Source organism: Rhodamnia argentea, chromosome 9, assembly GCF_020921035.1.
Source record: "Rhodamnia argentea isolate NSW1041297 chromosome 9, ASM2092103v1, whole genome shotgun sequence".
Lineage (NCBI taxonomy): Eukaryota > Viridiplantae > Streptophyta > Magnoliopsida > Myrtales > Myrtaceae > Rhodamnia > Rhodamnia argentea.
This window is the reverse complement of record NC_063158.1, coordinates 22,797,323-22,821,198: the sequence shown is the minus strand read 5'-3', so window position 1 is coordinate 22,821,198 and position 23,876 is coordinate 22,797,323. Positions and strand designations below refer to the sequence as shown.

Genomic DNA, 23,876 nt, shown 5'->3' with positions numbered 1-23,876 from the left:
ACGGCAGAAGGTATCGTTCTTCGGATTACTCGAAGAAGGCTATAAGATGGTGAAGAATTCACAAAAATCTCGAGTTCAGTCCACAAGCTCTTAGGCATTCTCTTCTTATGTGGGGGGACCAACAGTAGTGAATATAAGGGGTGTAATTTGCAATGTTTTCAAAACATCAAACAAACGTGACACGACAAAGCATGCATGATACATATGACTTATAACCCACAAAAATGTCTTGTGGTTCTAGCAGAAAAGACAGCACAGCAAACGCAACACATCGCATATGAATAGAGAGAGCTTAAATTTGCGTCCATCTTTCATCTCTTTAAAGCTTTTAGAGCTATTTAATGGAGGCAAAAGTTGGCGGCGCGACGGCGTACGGAGGTGGTGGAGATAGATGACCTAGTAGTGGAAGCTTCGTTGGAGGGTACTCGTCATCGACATCGTAGTCGGGCTCCCGGCGTGACCGGGCTGATCGAAGCACGATGGTGAACAGGATCGATGATCCCTGAAGCATCAGACGAAGCAAATGAATAGAGGTTGAAAGCTTTTGGAAAGATTTGACTCACGTACACACATCCTCCACTCTAGCCAATCAAATCAAATCTGTGCTTTTCTAATTGACAACAGATATATAGCTTGAATAATTGTTCGAAATCGGCCGAAATTTCAACACATTTATTCGAAATAAATTGAGAAATGGATACAAATTGACAGAGCACGATTTACCTGTGCTAGGAGTATTAGCAATCCTATCCACTTAAAGACATCGAAGTTTGACTTCACAAAATCCTCGAAGTCGGAAAATCTTCCCGTTGGATCTTCAGGTAAGTCCTTTTAGAGCATCAATCAGAGTGTAAATCCACAAATATTTTGAGTGTTATGATCAAAGTAGATAGATAAAAGCAAAGACACAGACAACTTTATGTATTGTTGATTTCTGGAATTTGCCTAATCATGCAGGTATTAGTCATCCTAACCTCGAACATTACCTTTTCCCAGTCTGAATTCAGGAGTATATCCGCAGCCACTGTGACCTCAATCAGGATGAGCAAACTCATGATCAACATGTACTTGATTCCGATTAAGGGTCAACAAATTGATATGATAGAATCTAATCAAACACAAAATGACCTTAAAAGTTCATATCTGACTGGAAATTTTAACTGATATTTCATCTTCCAGAGGCATTCCTACCTCCAAAGCAACCAAGAATGTTATCAAAACTCTTTCTTTAATCCATTCTCATAAGCAGTTCTTCAGGAATGTTTCCAAAGTGGACTAACTTCATCTACACCCTGCATTAGGAACTTGTTAATGGGGAAGCTCTTTGTCCTTGCATTGTATCTAAGCCAATTGAGAAAGAGAGAAGTAGAAAGAAAAAGGATACACAGGAAAGGCAACAGCCATTTGCACTGTCAGCTGCAACACGACCAATCCATGCTATAAGGCACAAGATAACTCCCATCCCCAGAAAAGCATAAATGAACCTGCATTTGTGTCTCAACTTTGCTGAGAAATAGTAGGATCTCCCTTTGAAAAAGATAGCATTGAACATGTTGGAGAAAGGAAAAACTGTAATAATGCACCCGGTTTCATGCACTGAGTGTATTGTATTCCATTTAGCTGAACTACACTTGTAACCCATATCGTCTGCGAGCCGATGTTTGCCGAATGCACATGCATATTATGAATCCTATGACACCGATTTTTGCTTAGCTCGAAAAGTTTGGACTTTTATCTTCAGAAAGAGAGTCTGTACGTGTAAGTGGCATTGGTTTGGAGGAGAGCAAGCTTACCAAGGAGCAGTAGAGTAAAAAGAGGAGCCTTCATCCATGTCTCTCTGCCAAACTCTGACCATCCAAAAGCCATACAGGATCATGGCCAACCCAACCATCCCCACCACATAGTTCACCCATTTCATCAGTGATTGCAGGCAACTCCTCACAATTCTTGCCATCTTAGACCCCTCAATTGCCTTCTTACTTTTCCTTCAAAAGATACTAAAAAAGTTTACAAATGGATTATGCAAAATAAGATTTTGTACTGATTCTCTCAAGCCTTAAGGTGGAAAGACAGGCTCGATTTGACACATGGGAAAGGGGGAAGCAAGTGAACTTGCTTCGTGTGTGATTGCTCAAATCATAGTTCAGTTTGGAACATGACAAAAATGAGGAAGCTTCATAGAGACAGACATGGAGCTCCTGTTCTGCGTTATCATCTGTCCTTGTCAGGGAAAATTGTCCAAAAAATTCTAAACCCATTGCATTTTTGTCAATTCAGTCCTAAACCTTTTAAATTTGCTAATTCAGTCCTAAATATTTTTCACTTTTTTGTCAATTGAGTCGTGTTATCATGAAATCGCTGACGTGGATAATTTTTAATAGTTTATTAATATTTTTTCATTAATTACTTATTTTTCCTTGCTTTTCTTTTCTTTTTATCTGTTTTTGTGTTCTCGCCGGTCGCTGCAACAAGGCAAGAAAAAACAAATGAAAAAAGGAAAACAATTAATAAAAGAAATCACTAAAATATTAAAATATTATCAAAAATTTATCAACATCGGTGTTGGCCGTGACATGGCCAGCGTCCACGGGAGTAATTTCCTGCCAATAGAACTCAATTAGCAAAAAAGTGAAAGAACCAAAGTTATGATTTCTTCACTCGCAAATGGGCAATCATGTCGGCGAGAAACTTCCCGGACATTACCCATTTGTTGGACTGTTGTGCTCATTGCGGTGTGGCAATCGCACTTTGGTTGGAGTGTCGGATCCTGGATGATGTGTTGTAATGCTAACGCAGCTCTAGTGAGCACGCACCGAGTTGCTGTGGTGTAGTGGTTATCACGTTAGTCTTACACACTAAAGGTCCCCAGTTCGATCCTGGGCAGCAACATTTTTTCTGGGTCTGATCATGGTTGCTGACTCAGTGAAAACATACTTGGCATCTGCAAACGGCGGACAATCTCCTTTTCTGGTCGTATTGGCGAAGTTGAGAATGTCGAGGCTTTTTTTTTTTGTTTTTTGTCGAGTTCAGATTAATGATTTTTTTTTTTTTGGCGAGTTCAGATTAAGGAGATTTTTCTGAACAATCAATTTGTCCAGTTCAGATTAAGTACATTTTTCTCAACGATACACAAAGATAATCCGACGAAACATGAGTTTCGATGCTCCAGTAGGGGACCATTCTCCTTTGCGATGCTTCATAGTGACCATTCATCTGATGAGATCGTGAAGTCTGTAGTCAATACTTTGCTACTCTAGTAAAAAGTCTCCGGCACATTCCGTTTGATTCATAGCATGTCAGGATCAACAATGCCGTACTGGATTGCCGATTCGGGTTCAAGTTACATATTGCATCTAACTCAGACGAATTTCACAAACTTCTCCTCAAGGTCAGAAGAAAGAAGTACAAAAAAAGCCTAAAATCCGGGACGGCAGTGAGCGATGCGTTATATTGGGTTCAGTAAGCCAAAATTGGTTGCTGAAGTTAGCTGATCGGGAAAGCAGCAAACCATGTGAGCTCCACTGTAACCTTCTGTGGATATCTATTGTTACTAAAATTGAAAGTTCAGCTCTTAGATGCTTTGCGTCTCAGGCGGAGGAGCAAGGAATGTCTTCGGAGAGGGCGCTAGGTTTTGGAGATGGTCCAGTTGCCTTCTGAACAGGAGGAGGAGGAGGCTTCAGTGGTCTGTTTGGACGAACTTGCTCGGCTTTCTCCGGATGAATGTCAAACTGCAATAAGTATTTGGAAATCATCGTGTCAAGAAAATATATGCAGAGCAGTAACAGGAAGTTAGGAAGACCAAATAGGGGAGAGAGCTTCATCAGCTTGTGTATTATGTTTAATCCGCCGTACTGGCCCCAGATCAAGGGGAGCATAAAAAGGCATAGAAATACAGAGGGTAAGTCATCTGTAAGACAACAGTCACAACACTCTGTTTTCAAGCTTATGCAAGAAATACAGCATTATCTCTACATCCAAAACCAACTGCCAATCATGTGAATAAGGGTCATTGACATTTCAATAGATCCACATCTTCATAGGTGTTCATATATGTAGATAAAGAACAATGAGTAAATGATTGCTAGGGAGCTAAAGAGATAATTTCATTAAATATGTAACCTTTTTCTTGACGACATACATGAACTCGACAAAAGGATTGACATGATAGCTACCCAGAGCGGAGCTGCAGTAGAGAAGATAAAACTTAAAGGAGCCATGTCGGCAAGTACTTCTAAATCTGCAACCAAACAAGAATGCTGGAAGATAACCTCAAATGCTAGAATTAAAATATATGTAGGTACTTTCACGATAGTCCATTGTCATATAAGCCTTAGCATGTGTGTGCCGTCCAGTAATTGATGCAGCTCAATAGCCAACAAATTACACGCTTGAAATGGCAACAAATGGCTTCTGTATAAGTGCATCCATAATATCCGTTGAGACAATATTATCATGATGGTTCAGCTTTCTAAATTACCCCAGATGCAATGAAACGAAGAACTTGTTTAATGCACACATTAACTGACCTTGTAGCCGCAGCCAGATACACAAGCATGAAAACATTCCTGTAGAAGAAAAAGAAGTAGAGGAAAGTCAAGTGGATAATACTTCGTACACATGTATCAACCATATCTACAATCCCTATTCACGATGAAATACCAAGCACTGCCAATTTTGGGGAGATGATCTCCTGCCAGTGTCACTCCACAAACAGCCCACATAATTAGTAGCTTCTAAGTCAAATTCAAGAGGCAGTTTCTTTCAGTAAATTTAGAGTTTTTATTTATTCTTCAATTAACTATTGTCAGAATTCAATGTCTCCAGAAGGAATAATATAAGTACTTCATAGTTCCTAACCTGCTTTGCTTAAATTACTTAAAGATACAAATACCAAATTGGAACCAGTGTATAAGGACATACTCATGACCAGGTTCTACAAGCATTAAGAACCTGTACAACCCATCGCAGTTTTTATGAGCAATCCTGCATGCCCAGAGATGGAGGCTGGGGTCAGGGGCAGTGACTGCTCCCCAAATTGCCTCCCTAGTCATAAAACGGCCGTGAATGCCAGTTATAGTTAGTCTCCTTTGATGGCAACTCAAAAGTCTTATTTAAAGGAAGTACTAATGTGCATTTGTTCCCCTTTCAATTTGGTACGTTATCAAAGACACTACTGAGATTATATTTTTTTACTTTTTATTTTTGTAATCGTATCGGTCAGTCTCTTCGTGGTTTTGACACATCAAGTAGTGGTTCTTTGACCTAGATTCTTTTATTAATTGATAGGTTAAAGAGCCCACCACTTGATGTGTCAAAACCACGAAGAGACCGACCAATATGATTAAACTACTAATGAGACATCTTTCAGCCATAAAAAACTACTAATGAGATACTTAATTTTGTCTTCTCAACAAAATCCTTCACTATTTAACAATACCTTGAAAAGTAGACAAAAGTTTTTGGGACTTCACATTGGTATCAAATTTTTATAAGAGCAGTTCATTATGTTGGAACTTGTTATATATGAATAGGTAGTTTGATGAGCATTCCAAATCATCTTGTGTTTCAGATCAATATGATACTGATTTTCATACAAAATTTATAAGAATTTCCATGCAATCGCCATGAGGTAGGTAAGATATGTGCTTGAGATTTAGTTATGTAACCACATTTTCACACAACTCACCCATCTAACAATAATAGCTTAATTTGTTTGTAATTAACAAAGGACCACCAAAAGACACGATCTGTAAACCTTTCAGGCAAATATGAATCAAGTATCTTTCCCAAATTCGGTACACATAGAGTTCCATCACTGTGCATACTTATTTTCTATTCCCCAGTAAGCTTTTAGTGTGATGTAGAAAGGCCTTATGGAATACAGAATGATCTTTTGGTAGAGTTCGCAACAGTAATATGGCAAGCTGAATGTCAGTTACAATGCCACGGGATAACACTGTAGTTAAAATGTTGCAACTAATCACCATTTTTATGGTGAGATATCATTCGTTTATCTCCAGACAAGAATGCATACATGACAACCATCAGGTTAACCTTTAACATGGTTTAATAACAGAAGGTTGATTCAAAAGACAGAACATTTGGCACGAACCACTGCCAACTAGGTAACACAGCCCATACAACAAAAAGAGAGAGAGAGATTAAAAAAAATAAGGAGCAGACAAAAGTAATGTTTACAATATTCATGGAAGGTTACAAGGAGATCAAAACCTCTGAGTAAGTTGCAGCACCAGGAGAGCGATCAATGTAAGCACTCCACTGGTGGTCCTTTAGCACAGGGTCCTTATAACACATCTCGTTGCAGTTTTCCACACCTAAAAATCCAATGACCCAGTCAATAAAAGTAGCACATCGACAAAGGATGAATCTGCTTGGTGCACATCTAGTCAGGTGGCCTTTCCCAAGGCTTCAGCTAAAGTTATGTGTAAGATAGAGAGAGCAGTAGGAATGGAAGACTCAATGCTAGGTTTCAACCAGGCAAGGAATCTGTACATTGATAACCCTAGATTTAGGTCAGATATTTTCGAGACTTAAGCCTCCAAAGACAGGAGAAGCATTAGACAATAGTGTCTTCCCCAGCCCTCAAGCTTCATGATCTTAAGGCTGACATTGAGTATTTTACAAAGCCAGGACGAGGAAAGATGCTTCACCTCAATGATATCATTCCACTACAAGTTCTTTTGTTGTCAAATCAGCAAAAATGTATGTGCTAAGTGTATCGTGGCAGGGTCCAAGCAAAATTAAAACCAAGCATCAATTCTTGATTAAACTCCATCCTCTCCCCAAACCCCACCTCCTCAAAAAAGCAAAGAAAAGATAGGCTACTTCATGACAAGAGATGCTTTATTTGATTAGCACTTCCCCAAATTCATTGCTTAATTTTTTTCTCCTGGTGCACACTGAGGCAAAGGAGAGCCTGAACCAAAGTAAGGCATAGTTCTCAAATCTTGACTACTCTTGTAAGCCACTCATATTTTGTAATATTTAGAAGGTAATGTCCAGAAATGAAGGTAAAAGATAGCGAAACATAAAAGGGAACTCACATTCTTCCCATGTCTCTCCATCAGCATCACAAGCCTTCTTGCAAAATACTCTCCCTGCATAATCCTTTTGTTGTCATTACTATACTCCAATTAGTAGGATAGAGCAGAGATGAGGTTTAACATGGGAAAGTCAATCACCAGAAAAGGAAGGGGAAAAAAGCGACAACCAATTCAAGCAAATGTTTTTGCGTTTCAGACACACAATCAATTGAAACCAACCAGCAAAATGTGACAGTAAGATCTAAATAGTTCCTGCATATCAAGAATCCGTAGATTTCCATCCAAGAAGTTTACATTAAGTAACCATGAAGCAAAACGAAGTGGAAAAGAACCAAGAGAAAAACTCGCAGGGCACCACATAACCCAGAAATCTATTAACAAACGGGCTATTATCCTGCTCATTGCTGAAAGAGCAAATCCAACACTACAAGGCAAATACAGCAGATAATTTAATAGGTACCTCAATTGTCAATCTAAAATATGAAAACCATTATCTCCAACATAAATTTCTATAAAAATATGGCAACATGTCATGTGGAGCAACAGCATGACAATTACATATATAACACAAAATTGAATGTCATCATCTAGACATAGTAAGTGAATTACAGTCGAGAAGCGTCTATAAACAAAGACAACTATTATAAGAACACAGAAACAGGAAGTGACACCCTCGGATGGACATTTATGATAGGTGAGGACGGAGTAGGGTATGTTGGGGTGGGCAATGATAGGACAATATACACAACCACCAGTATATAAATAATCAAATTAACATTCTTTGCAATCCCCACCCTCACTCCATGGTGAGGAACGCTAACTAAAAAGCTTGGAAATCCAGTTTGGTAAAATTGACCATAATTGGTGAAGCACGTCCACGAGCAATGCAACAGCAAATTCATCGCCTTTTACACAACACCGTGAAATTCTGTCCATTGGGTGTTATCAAAAAAGAATTCCCCACAAAGACAATCATAAACCAACTCAGGACAGAACAAAGGGTCAGGACAAGAATGAACCCGGGAATCCAGGACATAAGCCAAACCAGCACTGCTGGGGTGGGGCTCCATCCAATCCTGATCGATGCAAACACTAAACTTCTTCACAATCTCTTCCAATTCCCTATCATGCTTGTTTCATAATGCAATTTCCAATCACAGATCATTAAGCTATCTATGAACACAGAACTGAAATGTCATCTCGCCACTCGACCAAACGCCCGCATTTCTTGTCCTCTATCAATATCGACAGCACAAATTCCCCTCCATTTAAAAAAAAAAAAAATCTCACGCAAAGAGCTCCCGAAACAAAGCGGTTTTTAGGCTTAAAGTTGCATTATCGAGCTATGATAGCCCGTCAAAAACGCAAAACCGCCATGGGAATAACAAAGAGGAAGCTATATGAACGAGTATGGAAAATCGAGCGAGCAAGCGAGAGAGAGAGAGAGAGAATCGGAAGATACATGGAATCTGAGTGAGGGCCGAGTACTTGCTCGTGCATTGGCTTCCGCACGGAGACGCCCATTGCTGCGGTTTCATCTCTCTCTCTCCGTCTTTTGAAGTTTCGAGGAAAACGAAACACTTTTCTAGAAGAATCCCCTCGCCGAATCGTTCTTCAAGTTTCGAAAGACAAGAAGAAAACCAGGCCCGCAGTCGTTACCGCCATGGCCACACCCACACCCACACCCACACCCACGAGCACTTTCAGAACAGCCGAAGGGAAGAGAGAGAGAGGCTTGTTGAAGGTGACGGCAGTGCTAAATGAACCAAGAATCAGACCGGTTCCTTCCTGGACCGGCCTTGAACCGGGCTCGATCTGAAACGCCCCACCCCAAAAAGTCAAGGGCGCACATGATAACATTCTTCAAAAATTACCTCCACAAGTTAAATTTTCTTTTCCTTAGAAATAAAAATTAATTTTTCTATTTCTGCTCCGAAAATTAATTTTTAACCAGATAAATTGGTTTGGTAATAATTAAAAATTTCTACTTTGAAAAAATATTAACACAAAATCTTTTACGAAAAATTATTATTGATGGCTAAAAAGTTTTACTTCATTTTTTATATTTTAAAATTTCTTTTGAAAATGTTTATTAGTAAAGCATATTGTTTACTTTTTAAAAATAATTTTTTACTCAAGCAGCCAAAGGCGGCGACGTAGGGTGGCAGTGGTTGGCAAGGGTAGGCGACCGGTGACGCCGATTGACCGTTGGCGGCGAAAGCGTGGTTGGGAAAGAGAGGCGCAAAAAATGAAAAAAAGGTCAAAATAAGAGAGAATATTGATGTTAAAAGATTTCTACTTCCAAAAGAAAAGTAACTTTTTATAACTTCTGAAATTGACTCAAAAACAACTTCATAAGTAAAAATTTGTTTCAAAAGTAGAAATATAATGTTACGCAACCAAATAAATTTTTGCTTCAAAAGCTATGTTACCAAATAGATTTCCGCCGCAGAAGTCTTTTGGAGCATAAATTCATTTTCAGAAATATTATCATGCGCATCCTCAGACTTGCAAGATACATAGTGCAGATTATAATCAAAATAGTCAAAGATAAAAAAAAAAGAAAAAGAATGATGTAGAAATCTTTCTCCCATAAAATAATTGCTTCTAACGAAAAGTATTTTAATTCTCTATGTAAATGCGTCAACATAAATAGTCATCGATAATGAAAATACTTTTTATCAACTTATTATAATATCGTTAACAAGAAAATCTAAAATCTAAATGAGCGCCATTCCTAAAAGAAATTGCTGGCAACGAAACATTATATTCGACCAAAACAAAAAAAATGAAACATTACCTGTCAGACTACTTTTCCTCATCAAGAAATTCATGATGGCAACCCACAGAACAATTTCAACATTTCAAAATGCCATCCTGACAGCAGATGTCAATTGTGAACTCTCTTTCAGGATTTTATCCCCCCAAATCAAAAGAAAAAGAGAGAAGAAAGAGCTACCATTTCAATTACACTATTGTTTCAAGAGAGGAGGAAGCAAGATGCTTAGAAGAACAAATTCACTTCTCCAAACCCCCTCCCCCCACAACCCACCACACAAGGAAAAAGACATTGGCATTTAACTATTTAAACATTGTGGAATTTGCTGATAAATCATAGAATTTGCTGAGGAATGTGAAGACCTAATATTGAGTGCCGTGTATGTTCCTCTTCCTCTCTTGCAGTATCTTTCCAGGCATACTGCCTCCTGCATTCTCTCTTCAGCATCTGTAATGCCTCTCTGAAGTTGCATCAAAGATGGATAAATTACAGCCGGTAAACAATGGCAACATTGAATCAGGGGACAGGTGCAATGTGGGGTAACCATATCACCATACAGCTCGATCGATCACCTTGGAAACGCTAAATTTTACCATAGAACTCTCTGATACTTGCTATTCTCTTGTGAATAGACATGGTTGTCGTGCCATCGACATGAACCTACCAGAGAGCAAAATCTTGGGGTTAGGTATTCATGTTCCTGAAACTTTTAATCTGACATGCTGCCAACGAATCAAAAAGAAAAAAAAGCTTTTCATGCCTAGTAAATAAGAATTCTAAACCCAAGGGCACAAGCAAGGTGGCAATCTGTGCATTGCACACAGAAAGAGGAAAAGGTGTGCATCTGAACTATATGACAATCTCATTTGCAGCTGAACCATATGACAATCTCATTTGGAGACGGGCGCCATCATATTCCCTTGGAGAAAGTGTACCTGAGACTTACTCACCGAAAAGAATTGTGAACCTTGGACCTAGAAGATTCTAAGCAGAGTGAAAAGTTGGAGTGCACAAAGAGGCTCTCATTTGCTAAGGAGGTGTAGCTTTTAGTGTATGAGAGATGTGTGGCTAGTCGGTGGAAAGGGAGGGCAGTCACTTTTGTGGTCTGAAAACTGCCTGGTGTGCTACCAGGAATAAAAAGTTGCATGATTTAGCTTTTGTTGTATCTAGTAGGGCAGTTTTCTCTACAGTCCAGCGTGACGTCTTGCATAGACTTAAAAAGTATATTGATTTGTACCAGCGTACGGGGACCCTGCTCAGCTTCAAATTTGCAAGAACTGTGCTTGATGTGATCTTGGCTGTGGGGTTCGTGGCAGCAAGGTTGGTGTGTTTTTGATATAGCAGATTTGATCAGCATTTTCCTAAAGTCGTTACAATAAAATTCTTGCTTACATAGCAAAATGTAAAATAGGGATGAGTGCAACAGACGTACATGAAGCATGCGTAATAAACAGTAAAGCAAGCAGTGACAGCATCCATTTTCCAGCTTGCAAGTGTACAGCAAATGTCAGGGTCCAATCATCAATGTAATCCATATCACCCAAAACTTCAAAATGGTGCTATATAATGAGCTAAATAAATGCAAGTAAAGAATGGACTTACTCCTCCCGCTTCATTTGCAAGAAAATTGAGGTGCTTGCCACTCTGAGGACATGAAAAAGTAAACAAATGCCACGAAAACTCTTTTTCCAGCTAAAATTCTTAAAAACAGGATTATGCAGCCATGGTGGCAACAGTTCCTTTTGACTTTGAACAAAAGAGAGCCAAAACATCTGCATGGTTACGTATGTGTCTCGGGCACTTAGAAAGAAGCTCTTGTGCTTCATTATGCCTCCTAACCTTGAAGAAGGCTTCGAACATTTGAAGAAACACAGATGTAGACGGGAATTTTTTCGAGGTCATTGCCTTTAGAAAAGCAAGAGCATCATCTCTGGTTCCTTTGTTTGATACGTGCTGAATAAAAGGATCGAGGAAAGGTGGGTATCCATGTTCCTTCATCAGACTCAGAAGTCTCAATGCATCTTCAAATCCTCCTTGAGCCAGCAATTTCTTCGTCAGAAGTTTGTACGTCGCATGCCAAGGCTTCAACTCATTGTTAGATGCACAATCTTTCAAAATTCGGCAAGCATCAAATTCTCTGTTCTCATCGCAATATGCATTAACTAGCAAATCAAGAGCGCAGCTAGCAGAAGAACCCGCTTCCTTCTCAACCATCTCATGGAAATAATCAGAAGCCTTTTCAAGATCTCCCGAAACACAATGCCCTTCTATTAGTGATGTAATGGTCCTGAAATCAGAAGTAAGCCCAGATGATTCTAGTGTATCCATGAATTTACTCGCCTCATCCTTTTTACCAGTACTACTAAGCCAGAATGCAATTTTGCTCCGGAGATTGAAGCCAGGTGAGAACCCGCGCTCCTGCATTACTTTCAAAACCTTGTCAGACTCCCCTAATCTTCCGACACTGGCTAAAGACTTCAAAACTGCATAAAGCATGGAGTCTGTCAGCACATTCCCTTTCTCTGTATAAACCTTCACAACTCTAGAAAAAAGACCCATATCAAAGTCCTTGCTAACAGCTATTTTCCTCAATAGGAATGTACTTTCCTGCGCTGAAGGCCTATTGGCACCACCCATTGCAAACTCATATAAATAGACTGCGTCCCTTATCATCTTCTTCTTACAAAACCGACCCAATACCTTGACGTAAGTCTCTAATTCCATTTCATACCCAGCAAACTTCATTTCATCAACCAGCTTCCAAAATCTATCGATACAATCTTCTCTCCCTAAGACAATTGCCATGCCATTATATGTCTGCTTATTGTGTTTAAAAAAACCACTTTCTTCGACCCACCGGAATAATATCAATGCTTTCATGGGCTCGGTAGCAAGATGTTGCAGTACCATCTTAACCACATCACTCGAAAACTCGACATCTAACTCCAGCAATTTCTTCTCGACATCTTCGCTCCAAACCAAATTCTGCACTATCCTACAAATCCTGGAGGAATTCTTCTCAACAGAGTTATAAACTGATCCAGAAGCAAAAACACCTCTCAGCTTCTCCGCATCACTCTCTCTCCCCTCTTTCTCAAACGTGTCCAACACTTGATCTCTAAAGCGTCCGGACACACCATAACCCAGTTTCTTCATAGTCTCTAACAAACCCCAGAATTCCGAGACAAAGCCATTCACAGCCAAGATACCCAGCATCAAATTATACGATTTCGAGCTCAATCTCTCCCTATGCCTCTCCGAAACCCAATCGAAAAACTTAACCGCAGCGCGAGGCCTAGCAGAGAGACTCTCCAACACCTTCAGAACCAAGTCACGGCTCACGGCGACATTGTTCAACTCCAGCTCCTTCGCCGCATCCTCCGAGTCTTCGAATCTAGCGAAAGCATCGGCGACAACCGCGTGATCCGGGTCCCTCACTTCAACAGCCGGCTCCGACGAGAAGGGCCTGGCCATGAAAGAGCTATTGGGTATCGCCAAGCTCGCGACTTGGTCACCAAACGGAAGTCCTGGAGGCGAGTCATGAAGAGGGTCCGTGCGGAAAAGCGAAGTCAAGTGACGAAGCGAGTGCACATTTGGGCCGGAGAGCGAGGAAGGGTGTGGACAGTGCCTTGGGATGTTCGATCTTGAACGGAGGTAGGTTCGGAAGAGAAGCAAACCCCATGAATCTCTCATCCCCGTGTGATCTTTGGGATGATTGCTGCGAGGGTTGCTCTTATTTCGTCGATGAAATGGAACGACGACGACGACGAGGAGCGGTCGGCGATGACTGTGGCCGTTGGTTTTCTTTAGAGCCCTCGGACTTACATTAGCAAGAAGCAAGATAACGCTTGTAAAACATAAATTTTGTGACAACTTTATTTTAGATAAAATCGGATGGGATGAAAGCATGCCTTTTTTTACTAATTACTAGGGATAAAATCCAACCGATGTGCTATCGTAACCCAATCGGCGGTAGAATTTGCTGAACGGGTGTAGTGGGCCAAAGTAATGTTTCTAAATTGAGCCATAAGGGCTCGAATATTCACCAAGCAAGCCTCGGCCTCCCATGAAAAAGTCCCTTCTTCACACATCGCTCGAAACGTTATCTGCACAAGCATAACTTGCTCGGCAGCTTTTGTGATACAAAAATTAATGGAGCTAGACAAAACCACTCCTAGCCTATTATTAGCAAGGAATTTTAGTGATACAAAAATTAATCCTTTATTGTAACATTCTTAATTACATTATTTCTCTCTCTTTTTCACAAAAATTGTTCGCTCTTTTAATAATGGATTAAGACGGTCTTCGTTTTTTATTAATATGTTTGGAGTCTAGTCTGCATAATTAAGTGTGTTAGTTACCACAGGACTCAATTGCGGAGTTGATGCTAGGATCAAATTGCACAAAATAAATTGAGAGACATACATCCGTCGCATCACTCGATAAATTAATTTTACAAGCAAATCTCAATATGTCTATCATTATTCTGGAACTCTATGAGTGTTAAAGAGAGAAGTGGCAGGAGAGGGAGGATCACCTATATAAAACTTATCGTGATGATTTTTTTTATTAAAGCTCCATTTATTTTTGTAGAAAATGAATGATTTGAAAAGTATTTTCTTAAAAATAATTGTATGTCTTGTTTAAAATAATTAATCTATGACGATACTTTCATTACGAATAACAATTCATGTTCAAATTTTTTTATGGATGATAAGGATATTTTTTGTTCGTTTATTTTTATAAGTAATGCAAACTACTTTTTTAAGAAAATATTTTTCAAATTATTTGTTTTTTCTCTAAATAAATGTACCCTAAATAAATTATGAAGGGACAATGTATTTTGTCCATTGGACGAGAGATAATAATCATATGTAGGGTTAGCATTACTATCATTTTCCTTAAATTCTTTCGGGAAAATTTCAAATAATGGCTCGAAGTGAGTTCATTTTCTAAAATAAAAGTCCCAAATAGATTTTGTTTCAAATAATGCCAAAGTGGCATAATAGTTTCAAATAAGAGCCTCAAGTAGTCATGTAATCTAAAAAAAAGACCCAATCTTAAGGGCGTTTTGTTATTTACTTTTTAATTTTTTTCTTTATTTTTCCTTTTTTTAAATAAAAAAGTTAACAAGTTAAAAAAAAATCCGTTGTCTTCTTCTCCTTCCCATAGCCAACACTACCATGGATAACCACCGCCAACACCTGTGGCTACCGCCCACCATCGGTGGGGTGTTGGTGATAGCCTACGGGATCGCTTGTGCCTTAAAAAGGGCCGACAACCTCGCCGGAATCGGGAGAGAGCTAGCTCTCTCTCGATTTTGGCGAGGTCATCGGCCCTCGCCTAGCATCATCGATGCCCCACCAACGGTGGGGTGATGACCACAGGCGGAAGGGGTAGCCTTCTTGTCGACTAGAGGGAAGATCCGTCGGTGGCGGTAGCGATGGCGGAGGGCCAAAAGGGGGAGGGGGTGAGGAGGGAGAAACCATCGATATGTGATTTCGACGGCATTTGGGTTTGGGATCGACGGAGAGAAGGAGTAGAGAGGGTAGGGCCTCGAGGTGGTTGTTGCGATGCGAGACAGGAAGGAGATTCGCTAAGGGTGATGGTGACGTTGGGGTTGGTGGTCTCGATGGTTGCTGTGGGAAAGTTGAAGATGATGGTTTTTTTTTTCCTCACTTTTTAAAAATAAAGAAATAAAAAAATAAAGAGAAAATTTTTTTAGAAAAAAATGACGAAAATGTTGTTGAGATTAGGTTCTCTTTTGAAACTACATTACAATTTTAAGTCTTTATTTGAAATAAATTTTACTTCAAGCCCTTATTTAAGAAAAGAAGGGCACTTCGGATCCTTATATGAAATAAAATCTATCTTAAGCTCTTATTTAAGAAAATGAAGTCACTTCATACCCGTATTTAAAATTTTTCTGATTCTTTCTTCACCACTAAAAGTAGAGCTAGACCGGGGCTGACCTCAGTCCGGTCCGGTTTACAAATGCCACGTGACGAACCGCACCTCGTCCCAATGGATAAAGTGCCACCCGACGACGTTCATTCGAACTCTCCAATGGAACTCACCACCACCCGCCTCCTCTTCACGCCATACTCCTCCCCAAGACGACCCGTCGCCGTTCCTTTCACCACCACCGCTTGCTCCTCCGATTCGCACTCTCTCCGCCTCCCTTTCGCTCAAACTCTCCAATCCGAGACGCTGAAGACCCTGGAATGGAGCTCCGTCTGCAAGCAGCTCTCCTCCTTCACCTCGACCTCCATGGGACTCGGCGTCGCGCGGGACGCCGATATCCCTATCGGGAAAACCCCGGCGGAGAGCCGGAAGCTGCTGGACCAGACCACGGCGGCGGTCCTCGCGGCTGAGTATCGCCAGTGGGACTTGTCCGGGATTGAGGATGTGTCGGCCATCGTGGAGTCAGCGAGAAAGGGGGAGTTGCTCACGATCGGGGAGATCTGCACGGTGCGGAGGATGCTGAGCGCCTCGAGGAAGGTGGGGGAGGAGCTTGAGGTGGCCGCGGCGGCTGGTGGCCGAGATTCTTTCGGGAGGTGAGTAAGTTTCTTCTTGTGCTCGGTGTAGTGGAGTCGAGTCACTCAAGAGTGTCAACCCAGATGTTTAAGCTTCGTAGCACTTGGCTCGAGCAGCTCGTTACTCCTGTCGGTGATAAGCTTCTTATAGATTGCATAACTGTTTCTGTCATACAAAGATAAAATATTATCAAAATGCCATTTTATAGCCTTACTGTGCTTTGGGAACACAATGTGGAGCCTAGCTCGAGCTTTATTCTGGATAAATCTGAGTCGGGTTGAGTTCAAGCTTGTTGAGTACTTTACTTGGTCAATATCGGGCTTGGAAAATTAGGCTTATGATAAATATCAAGCCTCAGCCTTGCGCTCTCGAGTCTAGTCGAGTTCAAGTGTTATCCTGGGTTGACTGGACTTGGCTTGATTACAGCCTGGATTTTATAGATAATTACACTCCTTGTCAGTGAGATTATGCATTTGTGATGTGGTTATATGTATGAGATGCTTTAATTGTGGATAAAAGGATCTGATTGCAAAATGCCATTTCTTGTGCCGTGTAAGTTTGGGAATGATTAGTCGGGCGATGTGAGGACTTTGTTACATTCAACGTCTATCAGTTTCTATTGATGCTTAAGAAGTGCTGTTAAGGGAAATGCCAATTACGAGTTGACTCTGAAATGCCATAACTTGTGTTACTAGAATCTACTCTCATAGTGGTGAACCGGTGTTAGATTCGTAAGATTGAGAGTAGCTTGCGTCTTTCCTCTCTGTTCTTTTTTTTTTTTTTTGTGTTTTGGTTTTGTATTAGAGAGATGCCTACAGTGGACACTGCTTAGGACTGACTCTCTCTCTCTCTCTCTCTTTTATAGAAACATACTGTTTCATAAAAAATCTTGTCATGATATAGGAGGAAAACTGCAAGAACAGCTACTATGGATAACACGAATTTGACCCTGTAGTGCCCATAGCGCACTTATCAAAGCTGATTATGCTTTGGAAGTGTAAATGGCTCTGCTTGAATTAAGTAGCTTTCTCAAAACATAAATGCACATCATGACTGCAAGAACAACTACTACAGATAGCGCGAATTTGACTATAATGAAAATAGCGTGAATATTTAGTGCCTTTAGCGCACTCATTAATGCCATTTAATATGTTTCTACTTGAATTTAGCAGCTTTCTCGAAATCTTTTCATTTTGTATTTTCAAAAGGTGTTCATATGCATAATTACCATTAGTGCACTTAGCTGACTTATTAACAAGACCATTTTATAAGGGAAGTAGCACACTGTGTTGGACATAATCTGATTCTCTATGGCAAGTTGGCCTTTAAAGAAATTATTGATTATTTTTGTCAAAACTATAATTATCTCTAATGCCACAAACTAACAAGGACAATAACCAGGTGATATGATATGCCACACATGGGTGGTGGTTTGTTGAGATTTGTTGGTGTGTGGGTGGTGGGGTGGGGAGTAGAGCATGTGTCCCTTTGTCCTTGTTCCCTCTGTCACTGCTATTCTTGCTGTGATCTGTTAGAAGTTACATACAACATGTTTGGAACTTCTCGTTCTCAGCAAATTTTTCTTGATTCCTTTTGCTTCTAAATGCTGTAGACTGTAGATAGCAAGAATCTCACACATCGGACCCTATGGGCAAAGTCAGAGTGTCATTTGCTCATTGCCTTCTATTTTTGGATTTATTGTTCCCTAATCTGATATGTAGACCAGTTGGATCAATACTCGCTTCTCTTTCGAGGAGTCACGTATGATTTTTTTGGTTTTAATTGATTGATGGAACATTTAAATGGATAGGGGAGTTATAGGTGTTAAGCATTTCTAAAATAAATTGGGCAGAACATTGGCCCTGTTGTTTCATTTGGAAGAGAGAAACAGAAAATGCTTGTAGGCTTCTTATGATTAAGTAGCGATTTAGCGTACTGCATGAAAACACCATGATCTATTATTTCTTGCTTTGTTGTGAGATTTTAATGGTGTCAGTCATTCACTTGTACCTCTTTTCAATGTTTTAAAGTAATAAGTCATACCCGATAGTAGACTAAGCACTTCGTCACTTGGTGGGTGGTTCTTCTTATTGTGACTTGTATAAGAAACTTTTGTTTAGTGAATGCGAAGAGGTTTTTCTTGAACATGGGGGAAAGCATAGACATATCATAATCTTCTTTGCTCATATTTCTATGATTGCTGGAAGCTTGATGGTCTCTTGAATGTATTTACTAATTTAGGTAGTTCATCGATTTGCATTTTTCTAAAATAAAATGAACCTCCAAATTATTACATTGGAGTTGTTGTGGTGAAAGGAGAATTGCGTCTCCTTCACCCATTTAGAAAGGAGGGAGAATCTCTTGACTTTATCTTTCCATGAGATTCAAATGGCTTGACTCTATCGTTGTTGTGGGATTCAACAGGTACTCTCCGCTTCTTGAAATTCTTTATGACTGTGATTTCTGCATGGACCTAGAACGAAAGATAGAATATTGTGTAGAGTGCAATCTTTCGATAATTCTTGATAGAGCTAGTGAAGATCTAGAGATCATCAGATCTGAAAGAAAGAGCAACATGGAAGAATTGGATTCATTGTTGAAAGAAGTGTCAGGTCATGTTTTTCGTGCTGGGGGCATTGACAGGCCTCTAATTACCAAACGCCGTTCCAGGATGTGTGTTGGTATTAGGGCCTCGCATAGATATTTACTTTCAGGAGGGCTCGTTCTTAGTGTTAGCAGTTCTGGTGCCACATACTTTATGGAACCTAAAGAGGCCATTGAGTTGAACAACATGGAAGTGAGGCTGTCAAATGCTGAAAGGGATGAAGAGATAGCAATTTTGAGCCTGCTTACTTCTGAAATAGCAGATGCAGGGATACAGATAAAGCATATATTGGACAGGGTTATTGAAATAGATCTGGCATTTGCTAGAGCTTCTTACGCCCGGTGGTTGAATGGAGTCTGTCCAACTTTAAGTTCAGATCATTCTGATGGTTCATGTGCTGAAGCTGATCACGTTCGACTAGTTGATATTGAAAGTATTCGACATCCGTTGCTTCTTGAGTCATCAGTTGGGCATCCCGGTGATGTTGCTGCATCCAATTCCCCACACTTTGCTAATCTAAATAACAGTATGAGGGGGCTAACCTCTAGCGATTACTCAGGAACCAGTTCTGATTTTCCTGTGCCTGTAGACATCAAAATCGAGCGAGGAACCAAAGTAGTAGTGATCTCTGGGCCTAATACAGGAGGAAAAACTGCTTCCATGAAAACTTTGGGCCTAGCCTCTCTGATGTCTAAAGCTGGCATGTATTTGCCCGCTAAGGATTCCCCAAGAGTTCCGTGGTTCGATCTTATTCTTGCAGATATTGGAGACCATCAGGTAGTCTTTCTGTTGTTTATGGCTGATGAACATTTTGGATGGTTTCAGTTTTGTTAATTTTTTGTTCTTACTCCAGTTTTTCATTGAAGTCCTTGGAACAAAATCTTTCGACCTTTAGCGGGCACATATCTCGGATTTGCAAGATTTTAGATGTTGCCTCAACAGAATCACTTGTCCTCATTGATGAGATTGGTAGTGGAACTGACCCCTCCGAAGGTGTGGCACTTTCTGTGAGCATCTTGCAGTATCTCAAGAATCGTATTCATTTAGCTGTTGTTACTACTCATTATGCGGATTTAACCCTTCTGAAAGAGGACAGGCGGTTTGAGAACGCAGCTATGGAATTCTCCTTGAAAACCTTGCAACCTACTTATCGGATTCTCTGGGGGAGTACTGGTGATTCAAACGCGTTAAATATTGCAAAATCAATTGGATTTGATGGGGAGATAATTGAAAGAGCAAAAGAATGGGTAGAGAGGTTAAGACCAGAAAGGCAGCAAGAGCGGAAAGGTTTTCTGTATCAATCTTTGCTGGAGGAAAGAGACCATTTGAAAGCTCAAGCTGAGAAGGCTGCATCTCTTCATGTTGAGGTTATGAATCTTTATCAGGAGGTAGTATTTTGAACGCGCTACCATAATGCAATGTTGTTCTAACTTATTATGTTTGGCCTATAGTTTGAAAGATACTACCTGTAAGTCGTACTGTTTATAAATTGTGGAGAAACTTGAAAATTATGTCACTCAAAGCCAGTTCAGAAGGGAAGTTGGCATCTCAATGTCTGTCTTTTTATGGGAAAATTGGTTTCTCTATGAGTATAGAGTGCCTTGTATTGTCTTGTTTTATTTGAGTTGGGTCATTCACTGATACAACAATCCTTCTACCTGTGCACAAATTTGCTCTGTCCTTTCCTTTTCTCATTTGCTCTGTGTGGTTAAATGAAGATCCTGCATGAGGCAGAAGACATCGATAACCGTCAGAAAGCTCTTATGGCAAAGGAAACGCATCATGCCCTAGAAGAACGTAAGGCAGCAGAAATGGAAATCCAAACCGTGGTAAAAGAGTTTGAAAATAACCTTGAAGATGCCAGACCTGATCAGCTTAATTCACTTGTCAGGAAATGTGAATCCTCGATTGCATCTATCTTAGAAGCTCATCAACCAGGCAAACTAGATTTTCCTGATAGATCGGGTGATGCTTCGTATGTGCCGCAGAATGGGGAGCAGGTCCATGTTAAGGGACTGGGTAATAAGTTAGCTACTGTTGTTGAAGAAACTGGGGATGATGACACTATCCTTGTCCAATTTGGTAAAGTGAGAGTCCGGGTAAACAAAAATGATGTTAGAGCTGTTGCCAATAGTAGAAGGAGTCGAGCTTCCGGTTCCATCCCACAGTTAAGGAGGAAGGTGTGTGACCACTATCTGAAAATTATCATCTTGCCTTTTTATGCTTATCGAATATGTTTATCATTGTTTTTTATATAGTGAATGCATTAGAAGCAGTGGGCAAGTAAGATGCTCATATTAGGGATCCGCAAGAAAGTGAATATCCATTTCTTGAGCTAGGCACTTGAATGGATTCACCAGTGCTTAATTGAACTCTGCAATGAAGTCCAAACTTTTGAACTTTATATAGGCTCTTCTTGGACTTGCTGTCCGTTATGCTGGGAGTCGTTACAAGTTTCAACCGACCTGTATTTATTATAAGTCTGGTCAAATCTTCTGTCTTCAGTTTTCAGAATTGCAGGCTTTAGCCATTCCAATCTTTCAACGTACATTGTAGCATTAGTTTTTTCCCTCTTCTTAGTTTGCCTCACTAAGATGATTTGCCATGCCACCAATTCCTCGTCAGTTGTAAAATACTCTTTCTTAAATGGAACTTGTTGACAGATTTTCTATGATTCTTTACTGGGAGTTTATGTGGTGCATTTCAATTGTTCTCTCCTATCAACGGCGCGAATGCATATTGCTGTTAGGTTGCCCAACATGTGTATCCTACATTAGATCTTGTTCGTGTATTTGAAGGATGCACATGTTTTAGTTCTTCCCTTGTTTGATTGTCAGAAATTTATAAATATGATTTGTAATGTTCTTGCATGTGTCCTTTCTTCTTGCGTGCGCTTCCTTTCTTCCTCAAGAAAATATTTTGTTGCGAATGAACAAGATATAAGCTGGCCCTCCAAGTATTTGGTGCGTATTTGGTGTCTTCTCAGTGCGCATAGTAAGATGCTAACTTTATGGTTTTGTTTACGTCTTAGTCACAGAATAACCATGAAGAGCTCCAGAATCAAGCCGAGGGAAAAAAAGATGAGGGCTCTTTGTATGGACCATTATTGCAGACATCAAAGAACACTGTGGATCTTCGAGGCATGCGAGTCGAGGAAGCTGCTATTGAACTTGACATGGCCATTTCTTCTAGAGGCTCGTACTCTGTCATCTTCATCATTCATGGTATGGGTACTGGAGCTGTTAAGGAACGTGTCCTCGAGATATTGAAGAATCATCCCCGAGTTGCCAAGTATGAACAGGAAAGTTCACTTAATTATGGATGTACAGTTGCATATATTAGCTGAAGGTTTTTTGGTTGGTTTACCTCTGTCATACTTTGGTTTTTCAGTAATTTGGGTCGCTATTTCATCCATGAGCAGTTTTTCTGGCCTTCCATGAACAATTTTGTTGCAGTTAACTGCCTGAATATGAGCGATTTGTTAGCAGCATGGACTGAGAGGTCATATGCATATGTACATGTGCATGTGTACATATTATGTTTCTACGTCGATAATTGGGATCAGATTATCTGTGTATCTGAGATCAAGGGCAAATTGCAAAGTTGTCCCAACCATATGGCCCTTCCTTTTTATGGCAGTCAACATGTCAAGCAAGAAGGACCTTCTTTTGTCCCCAGAGATTGTCAAGGAGACTCGAGATTTTTCAATTTTTTTGGTTTTTGCATTTGCTCGCATCCTGTACATTTGAAGATTTTGAGGGCTGCACAGTTCTAGGGGCTTTGAATTTCTTCGCTCTTCTGAATACTTGAAGGCTGCAGATTTTTCAGTTTGTGCTTAAGGTTAACGAATACATCATCAGCATTATTCAAGTGCATTCATGTGATCCCGGCACGTTCAAGTTATGAATATGCAAATCTGCAGATTGCACGACAGGATGGTCGGGAGGTAATGTACAGTGAGAGCTAGCAAGTATTCTCAGCTTTCGTAGGAACCGAGTGAAAGTTAGGGCTCTAAACAAGGTGAAAATGTCCGGCTCAAGCAAGACCAGTTAATGAAGAATGGAACCACCGTGCAAATATGTGTGAAAGCTGGGGGGTCTGCGGTGAAACTCATCGAATTTGGCCTCTTAAGTATAATTACATGCATCATCTTTTAGGGTTTTGATAAAATCCCGTTGTTGAAGGCAGGGTTCCCAGAGATACGTTTCCCCAGTGTCTTTATTGCGTCACAGCGCTGTGTATCTTACAATGAGACCTTATTGCATTTGTCAATCTCTCACTGACCAGGAATCGTCGGTTCTTCCCAAGTTTCACCAGGAATATCCGACATTTCGGTGGCGTACGAGGCTGGAGGAAAAGCAACAGGTTCGTCCAAAGCAACCGAATGGCCATGAGGGTCAGCTCTGTTTGGCGAGTATACTGGGTTTCTGTCCACAGGAGGTGGCGGGGGGTACTCAATCAACATATTAAATCCCGCGCAATCCCCGTCGCCGCCGAAGCCATAGTCTTCTTTCCTCCCTTGGCACGACAATGGAGAGCAATACATGAACTGACCCTGCCACTGGCTTAATGGCGGGCCATACGGGTCGTATGGGCCATTAGGAAACCTTGGAATGGGTGCAGGTTCCTTGTCCACCCCAGCATTGTCGTGCGCATCAGTGGGCCGATCGCCAGAGTCTTTGTCGTCCGGATCCATATCCCATCCATTGTCCATGCTCAGATCGCGATGGCCAGGCCTGGCCTTGCTGGGCATGTCCTGACCAAAGCTGCCCATGTCGTAGCTGGCCGTGGCGCCACCCCCAGTTGATGACCCCAAGGTTCCCGCAATTCCTCCATGTAAGTCGAAATCTGTTGGCTCGCTGCCGGCCTCTTGCCCCTTGGCACCACTCAT

At 40.7% G+C, this 23,876-nt stretch overlaps 4 protein-coding genes and 1 non-coding gene across 7 annotated transcripts; 2 read left to right on the top strand and 3 right to left on the bottom strand.

Moving 5' to 3' along the window:
* Positions 1-127: 127 nt before the first annotated feature.
* LOC115739717 (tetraspanin-19-like) lies at positions 128-2,036 on the bottom strand. Its single transcript, XM_030672941.2, has 5 exons — positions 1,794-2,036; positions 1,385-1,484; positions 987-1,067; positions 724-828; positions 128-502 (listed from the first exon to the last, which is right to left on the bottom strand). The coding sequence occupies exons 1-5, from the start codon at positions 1,952-1,954 to the stop codon at positions 335-337; spliced, it is 615 nt and encodes a 204-aa protein (XP_030528801.1). The 5' UTR covers positions 1,955-2,036; the 3' UTR covers positions 128-334.
* A 780-nt stretch (positions 2,037-2,816) lies between these two features.
* On the top strand, positions 2,817-2,889 carry TRNAV-UAC. Its single transcript has one exon. It is a non-coding gene; the product is annotated as a tRNA-Val (tRNA).
* A 365-nt stretch (positions 2,890-3,254) lies between these two features.
* Positions 3,255-8,788, bottom strand: LOC115739718. Its single transcript, XM_030672942.1, has 5 exons — positions 8,527-8,788; positions 7,065-7,118; positions 6,232-6,335; positions 4,527-4,565; positions 3,255-3,728 (listed from the first exon to the last, which is right to left on the bottom strand). The coding sequence occupies exons 1-5, from the start codon at positions 8,600-8,602 to the stop codon at positions 3,588-3,590; spliced, it is 414 nt and encodes a 137-aa protein (XP_030528802.1). The 5' UTR covers positions 8,603-8,788; the 3' UTR covers positions 3,255-3,587.
* Positions 8,789-10,169: 1,381 nt separating this feature from the next.
* On the bottom strand, positions 10,170-13,651 carry LOC115739715 (pentatricopeptide repeat-containing protein At3g02490, mitochondrial-like). Its single transcript, XM_048285337.1, has 3 exons — positions 11,683-13,651; positions 10,437-10,503; positions 10,170-10,303 (listed from the first exon to the last, which is right to left on the bottom strand). Exons 1-3 carry the CDS (start codon positions 13,534-13,536, stop codon positions 10,284-10,286), a joined length of 1,941 nt encoding a protein of 646 aa, XP_048141294.1. The 5' UTR covers positions 13,537-13,651; the 3' UTR covers positions 10,170-10,283.
* A 2,239-nt stretch (positions 13,652-15,890) lies between these two features.
* LOC115739669 (endonuclease MutS2) lies at positions 15,891-22,475 on the top strand. 3 transcript variants are annotated; one of them, XM_048285352.1, is made up of 5 exons: positions 15,891-16,400; positions 18,805-19,762; positions 19,852-20,373; positions 20,704-21,165; positions 22,023-22,475. In XM_048285352.1, the coding sequence occupies exons 1-5, from the start codon at positions 15,910-15,912 to the stop codon at positions 22,329-22,331; spliced, it is 2,742 nt and encodes a 913-aa protein (XP_048141309.1). In that variant the 5' UTR covers positions 15,891-15,909; the 3' UTR covers positions 22,332-22,475. The 3 variants fall into 3 exon arrangements, with proteins under 3 accessions (XP_048141309.1, XP_030528744.2, XP_048141310.1); XM_030672884.2 differs by having other exon boundaries at positions 22,017-22,475; XM_048285353.1 differs by lacking the exon at positions 20,704-21,165 and having other exon boundaries at positions 22,017-22,475.
* The last annotated feature ends 1,401 nt before the right edge of the window (positions 22,476-23,876 follow it).